The sequence below is a fragment of the Conger conger genome, chromosome 7 (genome assembly GCF_963514075.1).
Source record: "Conger conger chromosome 7, fConCon1.1, whole genome shotgun sequence".
Classification (NCBI taxonomy): domain Eukaryota; kingdom Metazoa; phylum Chordata; class Actinopteri; order Anguilliformes; family Congridae; genus Conger; species Conger conger.
Genome location: NC_083766.1, coordinates 29185076 through 29208365, shown reverse-complemented (window position 1 = coordinate 29208365; position 23290 = coordinate 29185076). Strand labels below are relative to the sequence as shown.

Sequence of the window (23290 nt, the reverse complement as noted above, 5' to 3'; positions counted from 1 at the left end):
GGATTCTTGGCCTCCTTCCCCCCAACAATTAGTCCTCCTTCTCTCTCCCCTCCAAAATGTACAGATAGGTCGACATAAACATATGTTGACAGATGATTGATCAACATCACGTAAACTATTTATCACAATTGAAATGCACTCATTATAACACTTTCAGTAAAACTTTGATTTAATTTGTGCATTCAAATTTTACATTTAAGGCCTTGATATCTTGGATATAGAGTTGTAGGGTGAATTACTTTCGGCAGTTCACTGGTTACATAAAAATTCCCCAAGAAATGTTCAACATGATATTTCCTTTTTTGTGGTATGGGCAAAGGACAGGTGGGGGAGGACTAAATCAGTAACAAGCCAACTCCACACTAAAAGCTCCTGACCAATATATATACATATATATTGTGTACCAACAGTGTACATAAGGGCACATCCATTTTGGGATGTAATGCCAATGACTGCACTGATATAGCAGTGAATAAGCTGCAACTGTTACATTCAGCATTGTAGGAAATGAAGCCAGAATAATTGGTTGGAACTAAAACCACTTTCAGGATACATACTGGCCCTCCAGGAGTTGCACACACCTAGTCAACAGAATGGCAGTAAGTCCTTGGTCCTGCATCTGGATGAGTGGGCTATCCATGTCTATTCTTCCTTCCCTTTAACAGAGGGACTACGGTTCCAATAACACAGGACCTGACCTGCAATGACAGCGTTACAGCAGGATGCAAGTACACAGGTCAGGGTCATCAGAGAGTCTCCAGTATCCTGCAGGCACATGAGGAGGGAAGACATTTCCATTACATTAAGCCCTTTAGATGTTCAGCAGGCACTCTTATCTAGATAAGGCAAAGTTTAGATATGATATCAAATTCTCAGTGCCACGACAACAATATGAGTCATTCGACAAACTATAAAACAAAGTGCACACATAGGTGACGCAGGAGATTGAAGATGTAGTGATTCCATTAAACAGCAAAATCTTAGTGTCAATTCAACTCTACCATAAGAGTCCCCAGATTTTGCTGCGTAGCAAATAAATGTGAGGGTGTAGAATGAAGATAAGTATAGCATAATTATGGGTAGTCAAATGGGAGTTCAGTGTTTATTGAACCAATAAACAGGGTAAACAGGGTGAAACCTGTCTGTGCGGGAAGATAGACAGCGACTCTACTATCCTGCCTGTTGTGGGAAGCTCATTACACCACTAGGGGTCGGAGTGGAGAATAATACAGGGTAATGTGACAGTAATAGCACAGACTCATGTTGCTAAAGCATAACTGAATATTTGACTCTGGGTTTCATTCCATGTTCAGCAAACAATGGAACCAGTCAGTTCTGGCCATAACGTTACTGCACTATAAACTGGAGTGATCACAGTGGCCTTGGGTTGTCTACCTTTGCAGAGATGTGAATGCGAGCCAAGGACCCGAAGAAGAGCAGGAAGACAGAAACGGCTGAGAGCTGGCCTGTGTGACCGTTGCGATAATTCATCCCTGACTGAATGAGCTGGAAACACAAAGGAGCTATGATTAGCAATAATAAAGGCACAGCACTATTCGAGTCCTAGCTTAAACACCTTATTTGAAAGATGTTAACCCAGGGGAGGGGAAAGAAGGCTGTACATTGACTAGATGGAAGCCACCCTTGAGTAACAGTTTGCCAAACAACATTTAAAGGACTCTGAGAGCATGAGGAAAATGATTCTCTGGTCTGATGAAACAAAAATTGAACTCTTTTGGGCAGAACACCAAGCACTATGTCTGGCAAACACCAGTCACTGCTCATCACTTGGCTCATACCACCCGTATGGTGAAGCATGGTGTTGGCAGCATCATGCTATGGGAGTGCTTCTCAGCGGCAGGCAAATGGAGACTGGTCAGAATTGAGGGAACGCTGAATGCAGAGTGCATGCGACCAAAACCAAAGCCCAGACTATAACCCTGTAGAATATCTGTGGCTAGACCTGAAGATGTTCACAGACGCTTCCCATCCAATCTGACGGAGCTTGAGAGGCTCTGCCAGGAAGAATGGGATAAACTGCCCAAATCCTGGTGTGCAAAGCTTGTAGAGATTTACCCAAAAGGATTTGAAGCAGTAATTGCAGCCAAAGTGGCTTCTACAAAGTACTGAATTTTATCAATTAAAAGTAAATCTACAACACAATAAATTGTGCAAAAAAACTGAAGGGGTCTGAATACTTTCTGAAGAACTGTATCTGTATGTAAAACTGGCTTGTCCACTTACAAACACCAGGGTTATTTATAAATTAAAACAATTATTGCTCTTCACGTCTCATCTCTGCACACTAGATGCCACCCCATAATTTCTGTTGTCACGTACCTGGGCAATTATAACAGCAGGCATATATGAGGACTCCATCAGTATGACAACTGACCAGGGGGTCAGAGGGGAGATGAGAAGAGACAGGAGGCAGCAGTAAATTAAGACGAAACCAACACCTGCAGTAAACACACAGGATAGATGTATCATATTGTTACCCTTATGTTTTAATATTTATATTTATTTGACACATATGACACAGTTCTCCCTCCTGACTGAATCCTTCCCTCATTGGGTGGTGCTATGGCCAATAACAGACACTGGAACAGTACCTTAACAGCAGCCCATCAGTATGGCTGAACTACTGCCACTCTGATGGGAAGAGTCACATGCAGCATATGTAACCAGTGGAACAGTAGAACAAGAATTGCCTGTGTGACAGTGCATAGTGTTCATGTACAAACCATGGGCCCCAGGGAAGACGTTGGGGGGCCAGAGGTAGGTGCTCACACAAGAGGGGGGCAGGCAATACCTTTGAGGGTGCTTCCTCCAAAGTGCTGAATGAGGAATCCAATGGTCAAATTCTGGATCACTATGAACAGACTCTCACCCCAGGCACTGTACAACACACAACACACAACACACAATACATGTATTACATACAGATTCATTTTTTGCTGCCAAATTAATATACCAGTAAGTCATTATTTGTGAGCAATTATTTAAGGAAAGTATTAAGAAGTGCATGAATTCAAATGTAATTTAATTGTTCTTGCAGTTTTAAGACTTGCCTACCACTGTCAGAACAGCAGAATCCCTCCCCCTATTTCGACGCAGACTCAAAACCCACCTTTTCAAACTCTACCTTAGTCCTCCCTCCTGATTTCCCCTGCCCCTCCTTTCTGATATCCCTATCCTTGTCTAACCCCCCCCCCCCAAAAAAAAAAATAAAAAAAATAAAGAAAATGCACTTATGATGACAACTATGTTTAGAACAGCATTTCATGTGTATTTTGCTAGTTCTGGATGTGATGCTTTGACTTATGGTAGAACCTATGCACTTGTAAGTCGCTTTGGATTAAAAGCGTCTGCCAAATGACTAAAATGTAAATGAACATTTTAGTCACTGGCAGTGGCTGACAGTTGACAGTCCAAATGTAATGTAAAGGCTCCTGGGGCCTTGAGGCATTTTTTATTCTCTGTACCCGATGGGAAAGTTGAGGCTGATGCAGTAGACCATGCTGCCAGTGATGGCGAACAGCTCGAAGAGAGAGGAGACGAAGCTCAGGCCTTCAGCACCCCCGGCCCTCAGCAGCTTACAGATCTGTGGCAGCTTCACTGCAAACACAGGCAAAGTGAGGAAGGGACAGGTAAACGAGGAGAGAGGGATTTACTTTCTGTTTGGTGATAAACACAGGAGAACCACTCTTCGTAGTCATGATGTAAATTCAAGCATTAAAATATAATTATGAATGAAATCACTCAACATACTATCACAATTAGACAAAAGGACAAACACTACTGCTAAAGAATACAATATAGGAAAAAGTACTTGATACAAAGAAGGCCCAAACGAAATCAAAAACTGATTTTGTCACTGAAGTATTGGGGAAATATGGTTTGGAAAGTTCATGCAGAAAAATCTGAAAGTGTGTATGAATTGTTCATTAATCCTTATTTTCCACAATTAACTATCTGCTTTGCGTAACTGTTTTTTAGCCATATAAATAGCAGTCCTGTGTGGTGAGGTATATGGTTCTTTGCCTTTCCAATAGTTTTTCCCCATAGGATTTTCTTCCTCTAGTATGTCCATCCATCCATCCATTATCTGAACCCGCTTATCCTGAACAGGGTCGCAGGGGGCTGGAGCCTATCCCAGCATACATTGGGCGAAAGGCAGGAATACACCCTGGACAGGTCGCCAGTCCATCGCAGGGCACACACACCATTCACTCACACACTCATACCTATGGGCAATTTTAGACTCTCCAATCAGCCTAACCTGCATGTCTTTGGACTGTGGGAGGAAACCGGGGTACCCGGAGGAAACCCACGCAGACACGGGGAGAACATGCAAACTCCGCACAGAGAGGCCCCGGCCGACGGGGATTCAAACCCAGGACCTCCTTGCTGTGAGGTGGCAGTGCTACCCACTGCACCATCCGTGCCACCCATTCCTCTAGTACGTGCACATTAATATATCATGAGCTGTAGAAGAGAGAACTGTAAAGGACTGGGCAGAGGACACAACCAGAGAGGTTGTTTTATTGGTTTTTATAATTCCATACAATTTAAAATCTTTTTTCCTTTTTTAACCACAACCAGAAAGGCAACAGAACGGAAACAGAAAAGGAGAAGAGCGCTCCCTGAGCAGGGGATGGGAGATAATGAGGAGTGTACTGAGGACACAGTGAGAGGAGGGCGTGAGAAAAGGAGATGGTGGGACAGTGGGCGGAGAGAACAAGATGAAGAAGGAAAGAGACAGAGTGGTGCTTTCTCACCTACAACAGTCCCAAGCATGATCCAAACACCCAGGATTTTACTCAGAAAAATATTCAGACAAGGCACTAGGAAGCAGAGGGACAGAGTCAAAAACCTGCCCGTTCCACTAAATGCTGACAATAATACTGTAATAACACAGTCCACAAATATAAACTTATTATTTACAAACTCACAAACTTATTATTTGCTGACATTGTAGTCACACAATTAACAATTTCACAAAACATTGATTTAAGCATTGATCATACTTTGACCAAGGTTACAAAAGAAGCCTTCAACTTCTGGCAAAGTAATTTGGCTATATGGTTATATGCTGTTATAAATCTCGGTCAAGAGTAATTCTTAAGTAAGTGTTTCAAAGGGCCGCAACGCCTACAGTGTAATCCTGCAGACGTCACATTTTCCTTAGATAAGAATTTGCGACGTGATTAGACCTCGACCCAAGACCAGCCCTGCATTAAATCGTTGGTAGATAGATTAACAAAGAAAGTGGTCGTCTCAAACAGCTCCAATCGGTTTTGATTTCAGAAAACACCGAAATTAAACAAGTAAAGACGATAATGCAACTGTGGAAAATATACCCTTTTAAAGTGGTAATTTAAATTATTTCACTCCAACTCCTAATGACAATACCGGTTATGTAACAAGAGGCCACGCGACCCATAAAATGCGTTCCACAATATTGACACTGCAGCCCATGTATTAATAACGGAGGCGCTGCACCTCGGCTGAATGCACGAGCAAACATCAAGAGAAATATCAAGAAAACCTCAGATCTCAATGTAAGGGGAAGTGCACGAATAAGCTATTTAACAAAACTGGCATTGTTTTCACCAGGTCAGGTGTAGGCTGTAGGCTACCACAGGCTACTGTTTGGAGCTCGCGTTAGTCCAATAGCTCCGCGATGTCAGCCACGCTGATTCAACGTACTTTTCGTTTCCTTTTACGATAGACAGGTAATAATCGCATATTTTTATGCATCAATTTCAATATGTCATATCCCCCACATTGTAGGGTGTAGATACCTCACCGTGTATTAAGTTAAAGTTGTGAAAAAACTCGTTGTAACATTTCTCTGGCATATAATGCGTCAACAAAAAATCTTTAAAAGGGTTCATAGTGTCCATCCTCTTCGTGGAATTCCGAGACATGGCGCAACGTGCAGCTGGGAATGTTCTCCCTCTGCTTAGAACATCTGTAAACCAGTTATTTAAGTTCCAGAACTTTCTTGTTTACGTAAGTCTAGGCAACCTTAAATAAGAATAACTCTCGAATGGGTTTAACTGTTTACTGGCTTATTTTCATTTGTATTGACATCTCATGTAAAGCGATTTCATTCAAATTACAAATAAATAGGTTACACGTGTATAACAACACGGAAACAGGGACTAGGTGCCTTGAGGCTGCAGAACAGAGCGTAGTGGTTAAGGTACATGACTGGGACCCGCAAGGTCGGCTCGATCCCCGGTGTAGCTACAATAAGATCCGCACAGCCCTTGAGCAAGGCCCTTAACCCTGCATTGCTCCAGGGGAGGATTGTATCCTGCTTAATCTAATCAACGGTACGTCGCTCTGGATAAGAGCGTCTGCCAAATGCCGTTAATGTAATGTAATTTAATTTAAGTGCAAGTCTCAAACCGTGAACTTGTGTCCTTGAGAACAGTGGCCCCTGTGACGTAACGGTATACCGATGACGTCTTATAGTTCGAATTAATTCTTAGTATTTATATTTCGCCGAAAGAATGTAATGTCATTCTCTTACATTCTTCATTCAGTGTACATGCGTTTAATATGCTTACTTCAATACAAGTACTAGTGCGATCATCATGGCTGGATGCTTTATTAGATTCCTTCTGTTTATTTAGATTTTGCGATTTTGCAACCTCAACATCAAAACGGCACGTATTATGTATGGTAAGTAGACTACGTCCAGTTCGAATAATTTTCTATGGCAGTGAATGAAAACAAATAATAATGAACATATCGTACATTGTTTTATAGCCTCCTTTGCAGAAGGTGGCGCAGCTGAATCATGTAGCTTAATGTCTTCGAATGATCGAACGGGGTGGGGTACCAGGATATGGGTCCCTCCTCCTCCCGCTTCTGTAGCAGTAGTGTCGACATGGTGCCAATACATCACTCAACATCCATTCTTTCACTCACAAAATTGTTGGGGGGGGGGTGAGAGAGGGGGAGAGAGAATGAGAGAGGAGGAGAAAGAGGGAGGGAGATAGAGAGAATGAGAGAGACTGAAAGAGAGGGAGAGAGAATGAGAGAATGAGTGAGATAGAGAGGGAGGGAGATAGAGAGAATGAGAGAGTGAGATAGAGGGAGAGAGAATAAGAGAGGGGGAGAGAGAATGAGAGATAGGGAGAGAGAGAATGAGAGAGTGAGATAGAGGGGAGAGAGATTGAGAGGGGGAGAAAGAGGGAGGGAGATAGAGAGAATGAGAGATAGTGAGATAGAGGGAGAGGGAGAGAGAATAATAGAGGGGGAGAGAGTGAGATAGAGGGGAGAGAGAATGAGAGAAAGGAGAGTGAGATAGAGAGGGAGAGAGAATGAGAGAGGGGAGAAAGAGGGAGGGAGATAGAGAGAATGAGAGAAACAGAAAGACAGGGAGAGAGAATGAGAGAATGAGAGGGGGAAAGATAGAGGGAGGGAGATAGAGAGAGAATGAGAGAGAGTGAGATAGAGGGAGAGAGAATGAGAGAGGGGGAGAAAGAGGGAGGGAGAGGGAGAGAATGAGAGAGAGTGAGATAGAGGGAGAATGAGAGAGAATGAGAGAGGGGGAGAGAGGGAGGGAGACAAAAAATGAGACAGAAAGAGAGGGAGAGAGAGAATGAGAGAGGGAGGGAGATAGAGAGAGAATGAGAGAGTGAGATAGAGGGAGAGAGAATGAGAGAGGGGGAGAAAGAGGGAGGGAGAGGGAGAGAATGAGAGAGAGTGAGATAGAGGGAGAGTGAGAGAGAATGAAAGAGGGGGAGAGAGGGAGGGAGACAGAGAAAAAATGAGACAGAAAGAGAGGGAGAGAGAGAATGAGAGAGTGAGATAGAGGGAGATAGAAAGAGAATGAGAGAGTGAGATAGAGGGAGAGGGAGAGGGAATGAGAGAGGGGGAGAAAGAGGGAGGGAGAGGGAGAGAATGAGAGAGAGGGAGAGAGAGGGAGGGACACAGAGAGAAAATGAGAGACAGAAAGAGAGGGAGAGAGAATGAGAGAGGGGGAGAGAGAGGGAGGGAGAGGAAGAATGGGACAGTGTTCTGCTGCAGTGCCAATATAGGAGTGTATTTTATGGTCAGAGCAGTACCAGGTACAGGGTGGTAAAAGTGTCACAGTGTTGGTTTAAGGGACTGTAAAATGCTATTTATATTGAGTAACACACCTCAGTCTGTCCTCTTTAAAAAAGCCAACTGCCACTGTTCATTGTTTTTGAATTGCAGAATTAAACATGGTATTTGAAATTTAAGGAACAATTTGAAAAGAAAAGGGAGGATGATGAAATGGTAATGAAATGGTAATATTTGGTCACCTCATCCTGATATAGTTCACTGGGGGGGTCGTTGTCCTCATAAACGTAATGCAGGGACCCCAGCAATGTAAATACCACCACCAGCCAGCATTGCCATGCCAATGACTGTATTTCTACTGTATCATCAGCTGCCTGCCATCCACCAGCTCTCTCACATGATCAGATGTGTTCAGATGAGGTACTCAAATCCAGAAAAAATGGGAAATGTGCATTGTTGTATTGAACAATACCTAAAACATATAAACAAAAGAGTCAACAAGAATGTGTAGCTTTACTTAACTTTGCTGGTTATGATCAAAGCATTCACCCAAATCATTCTGATTAGACTGTATTTTTGGTATGGGTTTTGCTATTGACCAAATAAATTCCAGTTACCAAAATATGTTTTAAATAAAATGTCCCTGAATTTGCTCATTTGCTACTGAATGAGTAAAACTATCTTTGATTTAATAGCTTGTTTTATCTACCAATGAAATCTGTGTGCAGTTTTTAGGGGGCAGGACTAGTTCAGTATATTCATGGTTTCTTAAGATGTAATTCCATGGATTTCTATTATATAAAGCTTTCTTTTATTAAATTGTACACCATCATTATTTAAACATGCACTTCTCCCCTCCTTTTCTTGCCACTCCTGCTTAATGCTAACTTCAGCTTTTTTTTGGAATTGGGACAAAATGTGTTACCATAATGTGCTACCGTATACTTGGTGATGGTCTGTTGTACAGTTACAGTAGGTGTGTATGTGTACACGTGTGTGGGTATTGGGTGGGTCAGGGAATTTCCAGGACATCATCACGTTAGTCAATCCTCATCTGTTGAATTCTTGTGATTGACTCATACCACCTACAGCAGTGACATCATCTTTCACCCTGAAATGGAATAGTTGTGGGTTCACAACTGCAGTTGGACTTTGACAAGTGTTTTGTGTACTCCAAACTGCTTCTCACTGGAGAGCCAATCATGACCAAAAAGCTGTTGCTGCAGGTTGCCACAACAACATTTTGTCATACTGCTTGGACACTTGTTTGTTATTGATTACACTTGTTCAGGTTTTTTTTTTTTAAAGCAAGATACAGATTGATACAGTATGTACAGTACATTTACATGTGAACAATTCAATAAATTACTATAGTCTGTATTTACATTACAATTTACATTTCAACAGAAGACTGCAGTAGTTGATGTGTAACACAAGTGTATAAAGTGTTCATAGATTCATTATAAATGTAGCACTTCAGTGCCATTGATACCCTATGTACTACTGGTGTCACTTTTTCCATGGTTAATCTATTAGGTTTCACCATCACTTATCTTTTCCACCCTGCAGGGTAAGATACAGTCCAAAGTTTGAATCTATTTGCGTGCACGCACTCACACATACATGCATTGCAAATATCCGCCAGACCTTTGTACCACACAGTCTAGAATTCTTCTTGCTTATAAATGGCCCAGAATGAACTAACGGATGAATGAATATTTCATGAATGTATTTTATATCTGAAACACTCGTTACTTACATATTTACAAATCAAATCAATACACAAATAACTTTAATCAATTGCCTTATGCGCATGTTACATAAAGATGTTAATTCTTAATAATGATAACATTCCAAAGATATGGGAGTGGTAAAGCACTTATTGATGACTTAAGTAATCAAGGACAGACATGAAGTAATATTCATTTTATTGGAACAGCCATATCTTGTTGATCTTTACAGTTTGATCGCAAGTCCTGCAAATATGCACAATATAATATGGCCTTCCATTTCTAATGAAGGCTTCTTTTCATCAAGTAATATGTAATACAACGAATCTATCTTGTGAGCTGTATCTTGGGACAAAATAACAAAATTCTTTCTTGATTTGGCTCTGTACTCCACAATTGTAGATTTATAATCAAACAATCACTTTTTATACATAGCTGACCCCCCATTTCACGGTACCATAATATGTGGGACAAATGGCTTTAGGTGTTTCCTTTTAGTCAAGTGCGTTCAATTGCTTCCTTAGTTCAGGTATAAGAAAGCTTTCAGTATGTAGCCCTGATTGTAGACATTTTGAGTCTGTTATTGGCTGTTACTGTCAACATGAGGACCAGCGTTGCGCCTGGTCTTCATATTGATTCGACAGACCAATGCAGGTGTGCCCCTGAATTAACTTTGACTTCTGGTTAGATTGCTGTATGGTTTAGGAACCAATTACTGCTTAAGGCAGTCTGGCAGTCTGCTTAAGGCAGTCTTAAGGCATCTCTGTAATTTTCATCTTTTTGGTTTGCTATATTTCAGCAGCCTCCTCTTTTGTGTATTTCAAAAAAGAGCCTGATTTTCATCTGTGTTTTAAATTTCCCCAAGGAAAAATAGCATAATTATGACATTTATGCTTTATTCTAAGGCCTCTTTAACACTGTGCCACCTTCATTCTAAATGATAAGAATAGAGGCATCTCCGTGGAGTAAAGAATGGAGCAAAAAAATAAATTCTCAGCCCACCTGTTCCTCTCCCTCATAGTAAACACATGAATGCAATAAACTGAACAGCATTTTGTACACTCCTATGCCAATAGGACAGATGAATTGTAGCTTAGAGATGCAGAGGTGGGTTGGTCAAATCATAAAACCTTATCATCACCCTCCTACACAAACACACCCTCCCACGAGGCATATAAAATCTTCAGGTCGCACAGACAAAGAAAGAGAGAGAGAGAGAGCTGGGGGAAAAGATTGTGTGATTTTGGTTTGTGGAGTTTTTTTGCTGCTCGGTCATTAAGCTTTGAGACCTTGTCTTTGGGAATCAAGACATCAGAAACAACGCATCTTAATTACCAAAAGACGTTTAAAAAAAGAAGAGGATTTTGGATTGTTCTTACAAAGCTGTAAAGAGCAGGAAAAAAAACATGTGTACTGGAAAGTGTGCCCAATGCATTGGGATCACGCTGTATCCCTTAGCACTCATCTCTGTCATTTGCAATATTATACTTTTTTTCCCTGACTGGAAAACACAGTATGCAAAAGATGAACGGGACGGCCTTGGAAACCGTATCACAGAGGAAGTGAAGTACATGGGAGGGGTCATTGGCGGGGGTATCATGGTAAGTGCCTATATTCCTACAAACTCAACATTGGGTAGCTGTAACTTGGGGTTAAATACTCTTATCCTGATATATTATTAATCTGCTATTAATTAATAATAATAATAATAATAATAATAATAATAATAATAATAATAACTTTATTTGCATGCCACCTTTTGTACAAAACTTGCATCACAAAGTGCTTCACAGACAAAAATGAAATAAAGGTACTAACAGTAAAATTCTAATTCATAGTAAAATGAAATGTCTATAAAAGTCAGTGGATAAAACAAATAACATACATAAAATAAATTTGGTTACAATAGTCAATGGTCGAACACAACATTAGATATATTAAAACGGTTGAGCACTGATCACTACAGAGTGGCAGAAAAGAAGTAGCTGAGCATATTCCACACAGACACACACATCCACCAGTGTGGGTAGAATAATTATGATAATTCAAGGGAGAATTCTTTGAATGACTCCTTACCCACCTCTCACTTCCCCTCCTTTCCCTGTATTTTCGTAGGTGCTGATCCCAGCGATTCACATTCACCTCACAGGAAAGCAAGGTTGCTGTGCCAACCGCTGCGGGGTGAGTCCACAACTCTGGGGGGGTGTTCAAAATTTGGAACAGTCCACACTGCTGTCTGATGTTAAGCACTCTCTGTATGTCTGTATCCATATCTCTCTCTGCAGATGTTCTTGTCTGTTGCATTTGCTGGAGTTGGGGTGGCAGGGGCACTATACAGTTTCATTGTTGCAGTATTGGGCCTGACCAATGGTCCCACCTGTTTCACTATTACAGGGTGGACTGCACCATTCAGAGAGTGGTAAGAGACAAAATTCCTACTGTTAAATCAACTCTTAACAATGTTAACACAAGTCCAATAGGGACTACATGTACTCTAAAAGTTCTGGGCGGTTCATCTACTGTTCATCTATCAGTGATGATTGCGGCCACCAGCCCTGCAGGGCAATGAGTAATTGGGCTGTAGCAGTTTTCAGAGAGGGGGATTCAGTCAATGGGAATGGTTGAGTCCCATGTCTCATTCAGTCTCACTAACCAGCGACCCCTGCTGGCCAATCCGGCACCCACAGTCTGCCCGCCCATGCCGCAAATGAAGCATCTTCCTCCAATCTCTGAGGATTGTATGGGCTTGTCTTCTCCTGCATTGATAGACAAGAGTGCAGAGTGTGGCTGCTGAATGCAACTAGGCAATAAGTATCTCTCTCAGACTTTACTCTGCAGTAAATATATTCAGTATCGAGAACCTACTGAGAAGCAGATACAGAAAACTAGATACACAGACAATGACACATAACGACTGTCTTCTCTCATTTTCTGCATTAGGGAGAATAGTTACCTGAACAAGCCGGATTCCTGGAAATTGTGCTTGGCGCCTGAGAACGTGGTGGAGTTCAACCTGGGCCTGTTCGCCACATTGTTGGTGGCCAGCAGTCTGCAGCTTGTATTGTGTGCCTTCCAGATGGTCAATGGACTGTTTGGCTGCCTGTGTGGGACCTGTCGGGACAAAACGGTAAGACAACGCAAACGCCAAAATGGGTGGAGCTAAAATAAGCTGTCAATCATTTCATTGTTTCCACCCATTTTTGCCTGCTACTGTACAATCAAAATAAGAGGTTAAATTTAAACCTGTGAGTCACTGATAGCAGACATTGGCTCCACCATCTTTGCTGCTGTGAAGCCTGTCATCTCTAATCGAAAACACTTGTTACAACACACAGATGACGGTATGAACAATACACACCCGTGGAGGGGCTCTGGATTGAAGTTCTACATAGCATGTTGCTGACGGACTGGCACCCCCTACTGGAGAGACAGAGGCACCTCCATTACAATCTTTGTACCTTTGACAATTGTTGATTTTTTAATAAGATGGTATTTATTTCATCATAGAGCAGCATTTCTTAAACTATGAGTCGTGGCCCAGGTTGCAGGAGTGCATGAGCTGGGTCCCAGAATGAGTCAGTATCCCGTTGGCTATGCTGGTATGTGAATTCAATGGGTCCCTGAAAGGTAATACATTTATACATTTATAATTTGGGCTCACGATATTAAAATGTATTTCCAATTTGGGTCCCGATATGAAAAGGATGAGGATGCTTTATTATATGGTTGTACTTATCTCTTCATTTTTGAGGCAGGAATTTATTATTTTGATTCCTTTATGTTGCTGTTTTTATATATCAGATTGTCAGTTAAATCTACTCTTACATAAATATAATATACTACAATAGGTTATTTGTATGGACTTTTTGGAAAGTATGTCATATTTATATATGACATGTGAAATATAGATTGTCACATCTTTCACAGCAATAAAGTTTTTATTTAGAAAACGTGAAAAAATCTAACAGCTATGTTTTGTATATTTGCTCATATATTGTTGTGTATCGCAATGATTTACTCCGCTCTTGACAATTTAATTTCAGTATATCACAGTATATAAAATTTCTAAAACGATTTATCTTTTGCATTTTTGTATGCCTTTCCCCCCCAATATAATAAAGGAGTTTCCATTCATGTTACTTTTTTTTTTGAGTTGCTTGAACCTTTCAGAATAACATTTCAGTTTATTTTTGTCTAATTGATTATACCAGACAAACCATAGAAACAATAATTATTTCTTCATTTCATTAGAATGAATGCAGAAATACAATTCAATAAATATTTTTTTTTACACACAGCATTTAACTATTAAACCAGGGCTGCAAATAATTTCGAAACCTGTTTTTTGGGTATTGGGTAAAAAAACAAAATTAAAAAAAGAATTGAAAATGTTAACTTCTGTTGATTCATTTGAATCGTTAATAAAGCACACTACACATGTTGGAAAATAAAGTTTATGTCAATACCAGTCTTATTTTAGTTTACAGCATATTACTTCCATATTTATGAAGGTTGCTAAACATTTTGGAGTGTATGTTAACTATCAACAGGATCTCAGAATGAGTTGTTACTTTACATTAACACTGAACTAATATCCAGTTTATATCAAGCTCAACACTGGACACTCAAAATAAAGTGTTACCCAATACTCACATTTAATATATATTATTCCAACAGAAATAGCCACACAACTCAAAAATAGGTTGATGTTGAATTTAAGAAAATGGTGACAATGAGAAAATTCGATAGGGCAAATGTTAGCAATAAGAGCAATAAGAATATCAATGTGGCACTCCATAATTCTGAATATTCAATCAACTGCACAATTGCTTTGAGCAAAGTGTTTTACAAAACTAAACAAGTAATTTAAAAAAAAGTTAAAAAAATATTAGTCAGCCTCTTCACAAAACTACTGCATATTGAAATGGAGCAGAATGAGCTCATGTTTAGCTTTGTGGAAGGGTGAAACTCAGATTTCACCACAGCAATATTTACAAACCTCAACTACTTCAATTTGAGAAATGGTTGTGGCAATCTGTAAAGTTTAGGGTAATCCGAGAATAAAAATATTGTACCTGTAATTCTGTCCATACAGAAAACACAATATTACTACAAACCTTGCATGAAGCAAGGCACATCAGTTGTAATGAAATCATCCGTTTCATTTTAACTGAGAGGAGTAGATGGTCCCAGACTCCTAAATCCATTAACAAACATCCACAAAGAAATGAAAGAAATGAAAAATACAAAAGGATGATAAATAAATTAGTTAAAATGAGTTGTTCTGAAAGTATGTCCTGGGCCAGTAGGGAAGAAGGAGGAAGAGAGAGATCAGCTGTCCTCAAACTGTTGCATCATCATCTTGCGACTGGCCTCGTAGGCCAGGAACAGAGCGCCATTGGCCGGGAAGGTCCGGATCATGGTGGGGGTAAGGCCTGAGTACAGCACTTTCACACCTGCATTAAAGGAATCATAAATCTGTATTATCATCTCTGAATACAAATACAAATACAAATACCCAGAGCACAATACGTGCAATTCCCTTTACAAGCGAGCATTCCTCAGATTTTCCACAAATCATATTGGATGGCGTAGGCTGGAAGATCCTCGCTCCTGTATTGCATGGAAGTACGGTTGACATGCAGCCTCTAGACATTAGCTTTACAACATCAACATTATCATTCTCACGTATGGGTACTCTGTCAATCAGGAAATCTGATGCATCAACATGATGTTCCCACCGTCATCTTGAAAGATAATGTACATTACGCGTTTCCCTTGCCTCAAGCTCCCACAACTCACTTTGAAGGGATTGTCTATCATGTCTGACGTGTTGGTGAAGTGCACGATGAGAATTGCTTTACAATACCAAAATAGAAGCCCGGTGGTTTGATCCCCGGGATAGCCACAATAAGATCCGCAAAGCTGTTGGGCCCTTGAGCAAGGCCTGTAACCCCACATTGCACTGTCCCCTGCTTGGTCCCCTGTTGGGCCCTTGAGCAAGGCCTGTAACCCCACATTGCACTGTCCCCTCACTTTGGATAAAAGTATCTGCTAAATAACATGTAATGTAATAATAAATGACTAAATAAATGACAGTAAACATACATAACACAGGGATTAAACTAAGGGAGGAGAGGAGATGGACAGCCTACCACAGGAAACATACATAACACAGGGATTGAACTAAGGGAGGAGAGGAGATGGACAGCCTGCTGTAGAATCGCTGCTCCGTCCCTGCTGGACCGTGGCCTCCAGTGTCCTCACCTTCCGTTTGCAAGATGCGCATGAAGGTCCTGAAGAAGCCTGCCTGCTGTCCCGCCATGGAGAGAACCTGGATCCGGGACTTGACACAGTCCATGGGGTACACCACCAGCCAGAGGCATGCACCCCCAAACCCTCCGCTGAACATAATTGGGACCACACCTGCGAGAGACAGCCCGCATCATCACACATACAGAAAACCACAGAATAAACAGAAAAGAGCCACGCTTGTTTAAAACAGCTATTTTTACTCTATAATTTGGGAAGTATTATTTATTTAGTTTTGGGAGTTAAAAACATGTTTAAAAAAAAAGAAAATTCAATTTTAAGGGCAAACTGCAAAACTGCATAAATAATGGGTTTTGGCCAATCTAGCAACCCAAACACATTATAACAGTAAAGAAACCATCAAGAAATAACCAAAATAATATCCTCATAAATGGTCTTGCACACACCCAACATTTCAAAAAATACAAAAATGAAAATAAAATATTATTTTATATATATATAATAATAAATAAATAAATCAAAGAAAATAAAATTCTTTCCAAACACACCTTGAAACCAACCCTCTTATGTAGCACAGTGACTTGGTAAAGGGCCACAACTACAGTGATTACAATCACTCACAGCTGTGTCCATACCTGTCTGTAGGGCCGGTGCTGCCATCTGGTGGACAGAACCTTACAATTTCTATCCTGGCGACACACGGAATAGTCCCCAGTGATGCATTATAGGTTGATATTGATATCAATAACTCAGCTAGCTGGGGGGATGTCGGGAAAATCTATACAGCTCTGCTACACAAAAAGCCTCCACACATGCTCCTCAGTTCTCAATCAGAATTCAAATAGTGGATCAGATGGATATAACTAAATTGGATATATTTGAATTCTAATATGCTCCCAGACAAATAAAACCCTTAGTGAATGTATTCTGGGCTATTCTATACTTTAGTGTAGGAGATATCAAATGCCACGTATAACCTTCTCAGTGGTCTGGGTGGGCTGTACTGTTATCCAGAATTCACTTGCCAATCCAGCTCTATAGGATTGGGCTGGTGTTTGACTGCCTCTGGTCGGCTTGGCTTTGAAGTCAACAATATGCAAATTCCTAGCCAAAGCAATAGCGGTAACAGAAGGGGGAATTTGAATGCTGACATTACTGTACGCATAAAAGCCCTGTAAGGACATTGTCAGGATGTTGAAATTACGCATATCCTGGAGGCATCTTTGCTGACCTACAGGGGACTCAATGGAAATAGAACTTGACTGCTGAATGAGTGGACAATTCCTGCTGACGACTCACGCATATGAGAGAAGGAAAACCAACCTCTTGTCCTGGTCCTGCTTAACAAAGAACAAACAAAGAGTTGCAGACTCCTCCTCCTGCATGCATTTCCCACCATACAACATAATTGTAAAGTGGGCTGAAAGAGAATGAATGTTAATGTTATGAGAATGTTCCAGAAGTTCTGCCTGGGAAAAATAGATGTAAACTGGCCGATCGTGGGCAGCACGGATGGTGCAGTGGGTAGCACTGCCGCCTCACAGCAAGGAGGTCCTGGGTTCGAATTGCGGTCGGCCGGGGCCTCTCTGTGCGGAGTTTGCACGTCCTCCCCCTGTCTGCATGGATTTCCTCCGAGTACTCCGGTTTCCTCCCACAGTCCAAAGACATGCAGGTTAGGCAGATTGGAGAGTCTAAATTGCCCGTGGGTATGGGTGTGTGAGTGAATGGTGTGTGCGCCCTGCGATGGACTGGCGACCCTGTCCAGGGTGTATTCTTGCCTTTCGCCCAATGTATGCTGGGATAGGCTCCAGCCCCCCTGCGACCTTGTTCAGGATAAGCGGGTTAGGATAATGAATGAATGAATGAATGAAATTGGCCGATTGCTAACTGGTGAAATTTAACAAAAGTATTGCTATTTGTCCCATTGGAATAAACCCAATAAACTAAAGAAAAGTTATTGACAGCATTTCTGATTGAAAGGGTTGAAGAGTTTTTGCAGTGGAGCGTAAGAGCTGAAAGACTTGCATTAAAAGGCAAGGAATGAAGTGCACTCCCATTTTCCTGTTCTGAAGCTTTGAGCTTTCCACTTTGACTTTTATTCTTAATACACTGACGATGGTCTGTTCACTGAAACAAATTATTTCTTATCTTCTTATCATCTTTGAAACTGTGCTTTAATTAGGGCACTGATCATCAGTGTGTAATTTCAAATATTGTTGATGTCAGTAACGTTGCCTTCTTTGGGAGAATTTGTACTGGGGAATATGGAATGTATGCAAGTGCCCTTCGTGTCGGCCCATTTTAAGCAGTAGCAAAGGGGTGAGCGCGGTACCTATGTCATCCTTGCTCTTGCTCATGTACTCTGCAAAGGCGGAGCGGCTCAGCTCATAGCCCCCGAAGAAGCAGAAGTACCCAGGCACCTCCCGGGCAATGGTGGTGGTGAGACCCTGGAAGAAACCCAGTACTCCCTCATTCCGCATCACCGAACGCATCACTGACCACAGTGTACTGGAGAAAGAGACAGACATCAAATTACAGTGTGCATCTGTATTCAGAGCAATGCACACACCTTTCTTACTTTTTTTTTTGTTGTTGTTGCATTTTAGCATTTTAAAAGCTGGATACACACTGAAGCAATGCAGGTTAAGCCTATATCTCTTGCTCTCCTTGCACACTTACTTCTTCTGCCCAGTAGTGATCTTGCCTGATGACTCCATTTCATGCATGGCCTGTAGACGGCACTTGACCAACTCTGTGGGGCACAGCACCAGGGAAGAGAAGATGGATGCCACTGACCCTGCACACGCCTTCTGCATGTCACTGAGAGAGAAAGGTAGAGAGAGACAAAAGCCAAGGGTTAAAACAGTTAACAGCGGACTTTCGTATGATAACAAAAAAACTGTTACGAGCCATCAGGTCTCTGTATAACCAAAGTGAGAGCTGTGTCCGCATCCTCGGCACAAAGTCAAGCACGTTTCCAGTGGGTGTTGGACTCCGCCAAGGTTGCCCCTTGTCACCGGTCCTGTTTGTGATATTCAAAGACAGGATCTCAAGGCGCAGCCGAGGTGAGGAGAGTGTCCGGTTTGGTGACCTCGGAATTGCGTCTCTGCTTTTTGCAGACGACGTGGTTCTGCTGGCTTCATCGGACCGTGACCTTCAGCATGCACTGGAGCAGTTTGCAGCTGAGTGTGAAGCAGCCGGGATGAGAGTCAGCACCTCCAAGTCCGAGGCCATGGTTCTCTGCCGGAAAACGGTGGATTGCTCCCTCCGGGTTGGGAACGAGTCAGTGAAGGAGTTCAAGTATCTTTGGGTCCTGTTCACGAGTAAGGGTAGAAGGGAGCGTGAGATCGACAGGCGGATCGGTGCAGCGTCAGCAGTAATGCGGGCGTTGCACCGGACCGTCGTGGTGAAGAGGGAGCTGAGCTGGAAGGCGAAGCTCTCGATTTACCGGTCGATCTACGTCCCAACCCTCACCTATGGTCACAAGCTTTGGGTAGTGACCGAAAGAACGAGATCGCGTATACAAGCGGCCGAAATGAGCTTCCTCCGTAGGGTGGCTGGGCTCAGCCTTAGAGATTGGAGCTTGGACATCCGGAGGGAGCTCGGAGTAGAGCCGCTGCGCCTTCGCGTCGAAAGGAGCCAATTGAAGTGGTTCGGGCATCTGATCAGGATGCCTCCCGGGTGCCTCCCTTTAGAGGTTTTCCGGGGTCGTCCAACTGGGCAGAGACCCCGAGGTAGACCCAAAAACCGGCTGGAGAGATTTTATATCTCTCATAACCTGGGAATGCCACGGGATCCCCCAGGAGGAGCTGGAATGCGTTGCTGGGGAGAGGGACACCTGGAATACCCAGCTTAGTCTACTGCCACCGCGACCCGACGGATAAGCGGGTGAAAATGGAAAATGGAAAATGGAAAATGCTGGTCTGGGACTGCGTGTTTTTATATGTAAACTCATGTTAGAATGTCTGGGGCAATTCAAGCACTTGACTTACTTGAAATACATTTTTCATACAGTAGAGATTTAAATCACAGTCTATCAGGAGCTATGTGTCTGTTAATAGGCAAAGTGTTCAGTGAACTCCCCCAGGAACCCCCGCCTCACCTGAGTGCAGCTCCGCCAGATACCCCATACACCATGCGCACCACCTCCTGACAGAAGCCGTAGCTCATGAACAGCACAGAGTTTTCAGCAATGTTGGCCATCAGTGCCGGCGTGGTGCCCTGGTACAGACCCCGCAGACCCGCCTGCCTGTATGTAGTCAGGAAGCAGTCCACGAAACCCCTGTACAGTGAGGGAAAGGTCTGCATTTTCACCTTGGCGGTGTCCAGGGGCTGACCACTGAACACGCAGGCCGTGCCTCCTGAGGGATCATGGGAAAGAAGAGGAGAGACCACAGAGAGGGGTAGCGAAGGGGCAGTCAGGGAGAAGGGGGATGGGAGGTGAAAGATTTAAGAGAATCAAGAATAAAAATGTAGCCTCATTTCTCTGAAGAATAATGTGCCCTCAAGTAAATGTTGCAGTAAAGAACCATTTCCATTATCATTCTCTGCCTTCTCCCCTGCCCAATACATTTGGCATTGCAGTGAAGTTTAATTGCTTGTACTTACATTTAATCTACAGAATTCAGTTTGCTTACATACAGAATAGTCACTTCAACTCACAGCTTTTTTGTCAGGGGATTTGAAGGGCACGGTGCGTCTTATTCCCGTTATTAAAATTTTAGAGAAAATGTTATACCCTAATCAGTTACCTAACTGACGCAGAAGAACCCAGACAACCTGTGACTCCCTATGACAGAAACCGACATGGTTGCTATACGCCTTTTGTTGTGCAATGTACAAGAAATTATCATTACTAACTGGGTAAGCAAGGGGACACGCACACAACCCTGGTTGGTGACATACAAGATTCCCAAGGATCCCTCAAAGCGGGCTTTTGAGAGGAAATGAAGCGTAATGCTGTCTGCCTGTTCAGCCGTTGAGCACTAGAAGCCAATCACTTGTGAAGAGTGCTGACCACTGCAATTCTCTGATGGGGCAGCTAAGGTCTGAGAACAATGGGACACCGCTTGGGACCCTGTACATGGTCAGTCAGCCGCTTATGGCCTGTGCCACATGTGCTGCCAGTCAAAAATCATTTGAAGTGAAAATGTAATTGCAACATAATTCTTATGACTAACGTTGGAATGTGAATGCCTCAAATTTAGTTTTCTTATATTTTTCATCTGCAACTTCAACTGCAGCTTCCATTAATTAAAAAAAAAAAATTCTGTACAATGGGGGAAAAGGGGAGATGTAATTTTGGGGTGAGACTCTGTACCTTTTCTTTTATGTCTGCTACACTAATAAATGTGCCCCAGTTTAAATAAGATATACTTATTCTTAAGGTTAGGATCAGGATATTAAACGGTTAAACTTTATATCTGAGGAAAACATATTAGTGTTTGTAGGATTAGAGACTAGCCTATAGTGAAAAGGTGGTGTGTACATTACCTATGGCTCCAGCAGAGAGGTCGATCACAGCCTGCACTACGGGGTGCGGAGCCATGGTCGTGGGGGTCAGGAATGTCCTCCTGTGGAATTCTGGGTAACTTCCAACTCCCCTTCCTACAGGGTAAATTGCAGTACTCATTTTCATGTAAAAAATGAGTACCCCAAAACAAAACAAAGCAGAAGCTTCCAACAAATTCCCTCAAGGCACTGAAGCTTTTACTCAGCATGGTTTTTTTAATCTAAAGCAAAATACCTGCGTAATTAACAATATGAACCCTTGTTCACTTTGTTACCTGATGACATATATTTCCAAGTAGAAAATTCAGAGTTATTCAGTTATTTTCACAACCTACTTAAAAAACAATAATATGCTATGAAGCATTGTGCCTTGCTCAATGGCACAACAGGAGACTTCACCTGGACGCATATCCTGCCCTTACTTACAAAATTAGTTTTCAGAGGCCTGTGATATACATTTCCCTACCATATGCATTGAATGTTACATTTCAATTAAAGTACATGTGACTGAAAAATAGAAAATGTTTGCCAAGATAAAACAGCTATTTCACCAGTGTCTAGCCTATATGACAAGGGGCCCCACCCAGTTCATATTCCATTGATTATATATATAAGTTATACAAGTAACTACCCCTTAACTTAAATGTGTCAAGGGAAAACAATCATTCCTGTTTGGTGGTAAAAACGATTTTACTTCATAATTGGTGTAATATAGGCCCATATTTCAACTAATCAAAAGACAAGGTAATGAAGGCAATAGTCTAAATGCCTCACCGGTCCAGCTATGCACCCGACAAAGACACTCCACGCGGTGAAGGCTATAGAGACTTGAAGCACAAAAAAGTAAAATAAACAGCAAAATGTATTTGTAGTATTTAGGCCTATTACCTCAGAATGACGAATTCGTTGCAAAATTAGTAATTTAAAGAATTACGACCAATTGCCTCATCTTTGAAACCGGCGTAAAAACCGTGAAACAACGAGCTAGCTGCCATTTGTGCTGCCATTTCTTGTTACTTTCTTTAAAATATATATATACATAACGATATACAATACTTACTTGAAATCTTAACTACAGAAGGCAGCGTAGGATACGTCCCCCCAACTCATTATTAAAGCGATAAAAAACGATAGTTATTCCGGCGATGCTATAGTAACCTTCTCTATGATGACTACGTTGGCATCCTTTGGCCGCCGCATCTATTTCTCTGGAGTCAGCAGGCACACGTACATTCCACTTAAGCATACTGTCTTAGTGTCAGTAGTGTTCAGGATTCAATATACAATGAACTTCATTATTAATGGCTAAGTAGCCTAAATAAACGTGTAGGCTATTTACCAAGCCGGTAAACAACTAAATGCATCTGTTCACATTTATTTTGAAAACAATGAGCTAAGATACTGATATCTTGTTACCTTGGACTATTCGTTTCGTATGTATTAGACTACATATACGCGTTAGCAGAGGCATTTTAATACATGCACATAATTCAATAAATGACATAAAGTAGCCTAATAAAATGATTCATACACACTGATATAGAAGATTTCTTTGTTGACATAGAAATGGATTTCATTTACTTACAATTCCATTGTCACCAAGTTGGATGCCTATTTTACTTGCAAAGGTAAAGCTTAATTAGCGTTATTGTATTTTACCAAGTGCTACGTAAAAGCTATATTACAGCTATAGAAATGTCTGGAATATA

General features: G+C 41.8%; 3 protein-coding genes across 9 annotated transcripts; 1 reads left to right on the top strand and 2 right to left on the bottom strand.

Annotated features, from left to right (window-relative positions):
- Positions 1–15: 15 nt before the first annotated feature.
- Positions 16–7244, bottom strand: LOC133133083 (mannose-P-dolichol utilization defect 1 protein-like). 4 transcript variants are annotated; one of them, XM_061249061.1, is made up of 7 exons: positions 5813–5959; positions 4782–4847; positions 3486–3618; positions 2813–2898; positions 2341–2459; positions 1396–1506; positions 16–765 (listed from the first exon to the last, which is right to left on the bottom strand). In XM_061249061.1, the coding sequence occupies exons 1-7, from the start codon at positions 5931–5933 to the stop codon at positions 643–645; spliced, it is 759 nt and encodes a 252-aa protein (XP_061105045.1). In that variant the 5' UTR covers positions 5934–5959; the 3' UTR covers positions 16–642. The 4 variants fall into 4 exon arrangements, with proteins under 4 accessions (XP_061105045.1, XP_061105046.1, XP_061105048.1 ...); XM_061249062.1 differs by having other exon boundaries at positions 16–698; XM_061249064.1 differs by lacking the exons at positions 4782–4847; positions 5813–5959 and adding an exon at positions 6857–7244.
- tm4sf21a (transmembrane 4 L six family member 21a) lies at positions 6564–13931 on the top strand. 2 transcript variants are annotated; one of them, XM_061249065.1, is made up of 6 exons: positions 6564–6696; positions 11312–11398; positions 11913–11978; positions 12083–12216; positions 12738–12924; positions 13133–13931. In XM_061249065.1, the coding sequence occupies exons 1-6, from the start codon at positions 6574–6576 to the stop codon at positions 13142–13144; spliced, it is 609 nt and encodes a 202-aa protein (XP_061105049.1). In that variant the 5' UTR covers positions 6564–6573; the 3' UTR covers positions 13145–13931. The 2 variants fall into 2 exon arrangements, with proteins under 2 accessions (XP_061105049.1, XP_061105050.1); XM_061249066.1 differs by lacking the exon at positions 6564–6696 and having other exon boundaries at positions 10982–11398.
- Positions 13932–14237: 306 nt separating this feature from the next.
- slc25a15b (solute carrier family 25 member 15b) lies at positions 14238–23187 on the bottom strand. 3 transcript variants are annotated; one of them, XM_061249059.1, is made up of 7 exons: positions 23167–23187; positions 21564–21677; positions 20173–20431; positions 18750–18890; positions 18403–18578; positions 16065–16223; positions 14238–15253 (listed from the first exon to the last, which is right to left on the bottom strand). In XM_061249059.1, the coding sequence occupies exons 2-7, from the start codon at positions 21616–21618 to the stop codon at positions 15129–15131; spliced, it is 915 nt and encodes a 304-aa protein (XP_061105043.1). In that variant the 5' UTR covers positions 21619–21677; positions 23167–23187; the 3' UTR covers positions 14238–15128. The 3 variants fall into 3 exon arrangements, with proteins under 3 accessions (XP_061105043.1, XP_061105041.1, XP_061105044.1); XM_061249057.1 differs by lacking the exon at positions 23167–23187 and adding an exon at positions 22642–22779; XM_061249060.1 differs by lacking the exon at positions 23167–23187 and having other exon boundaries at positions 20173–20352; positions 21564–21623.
- Between the last annotated feature and the right edge of the window lie 103 nt (positions 23188–23290).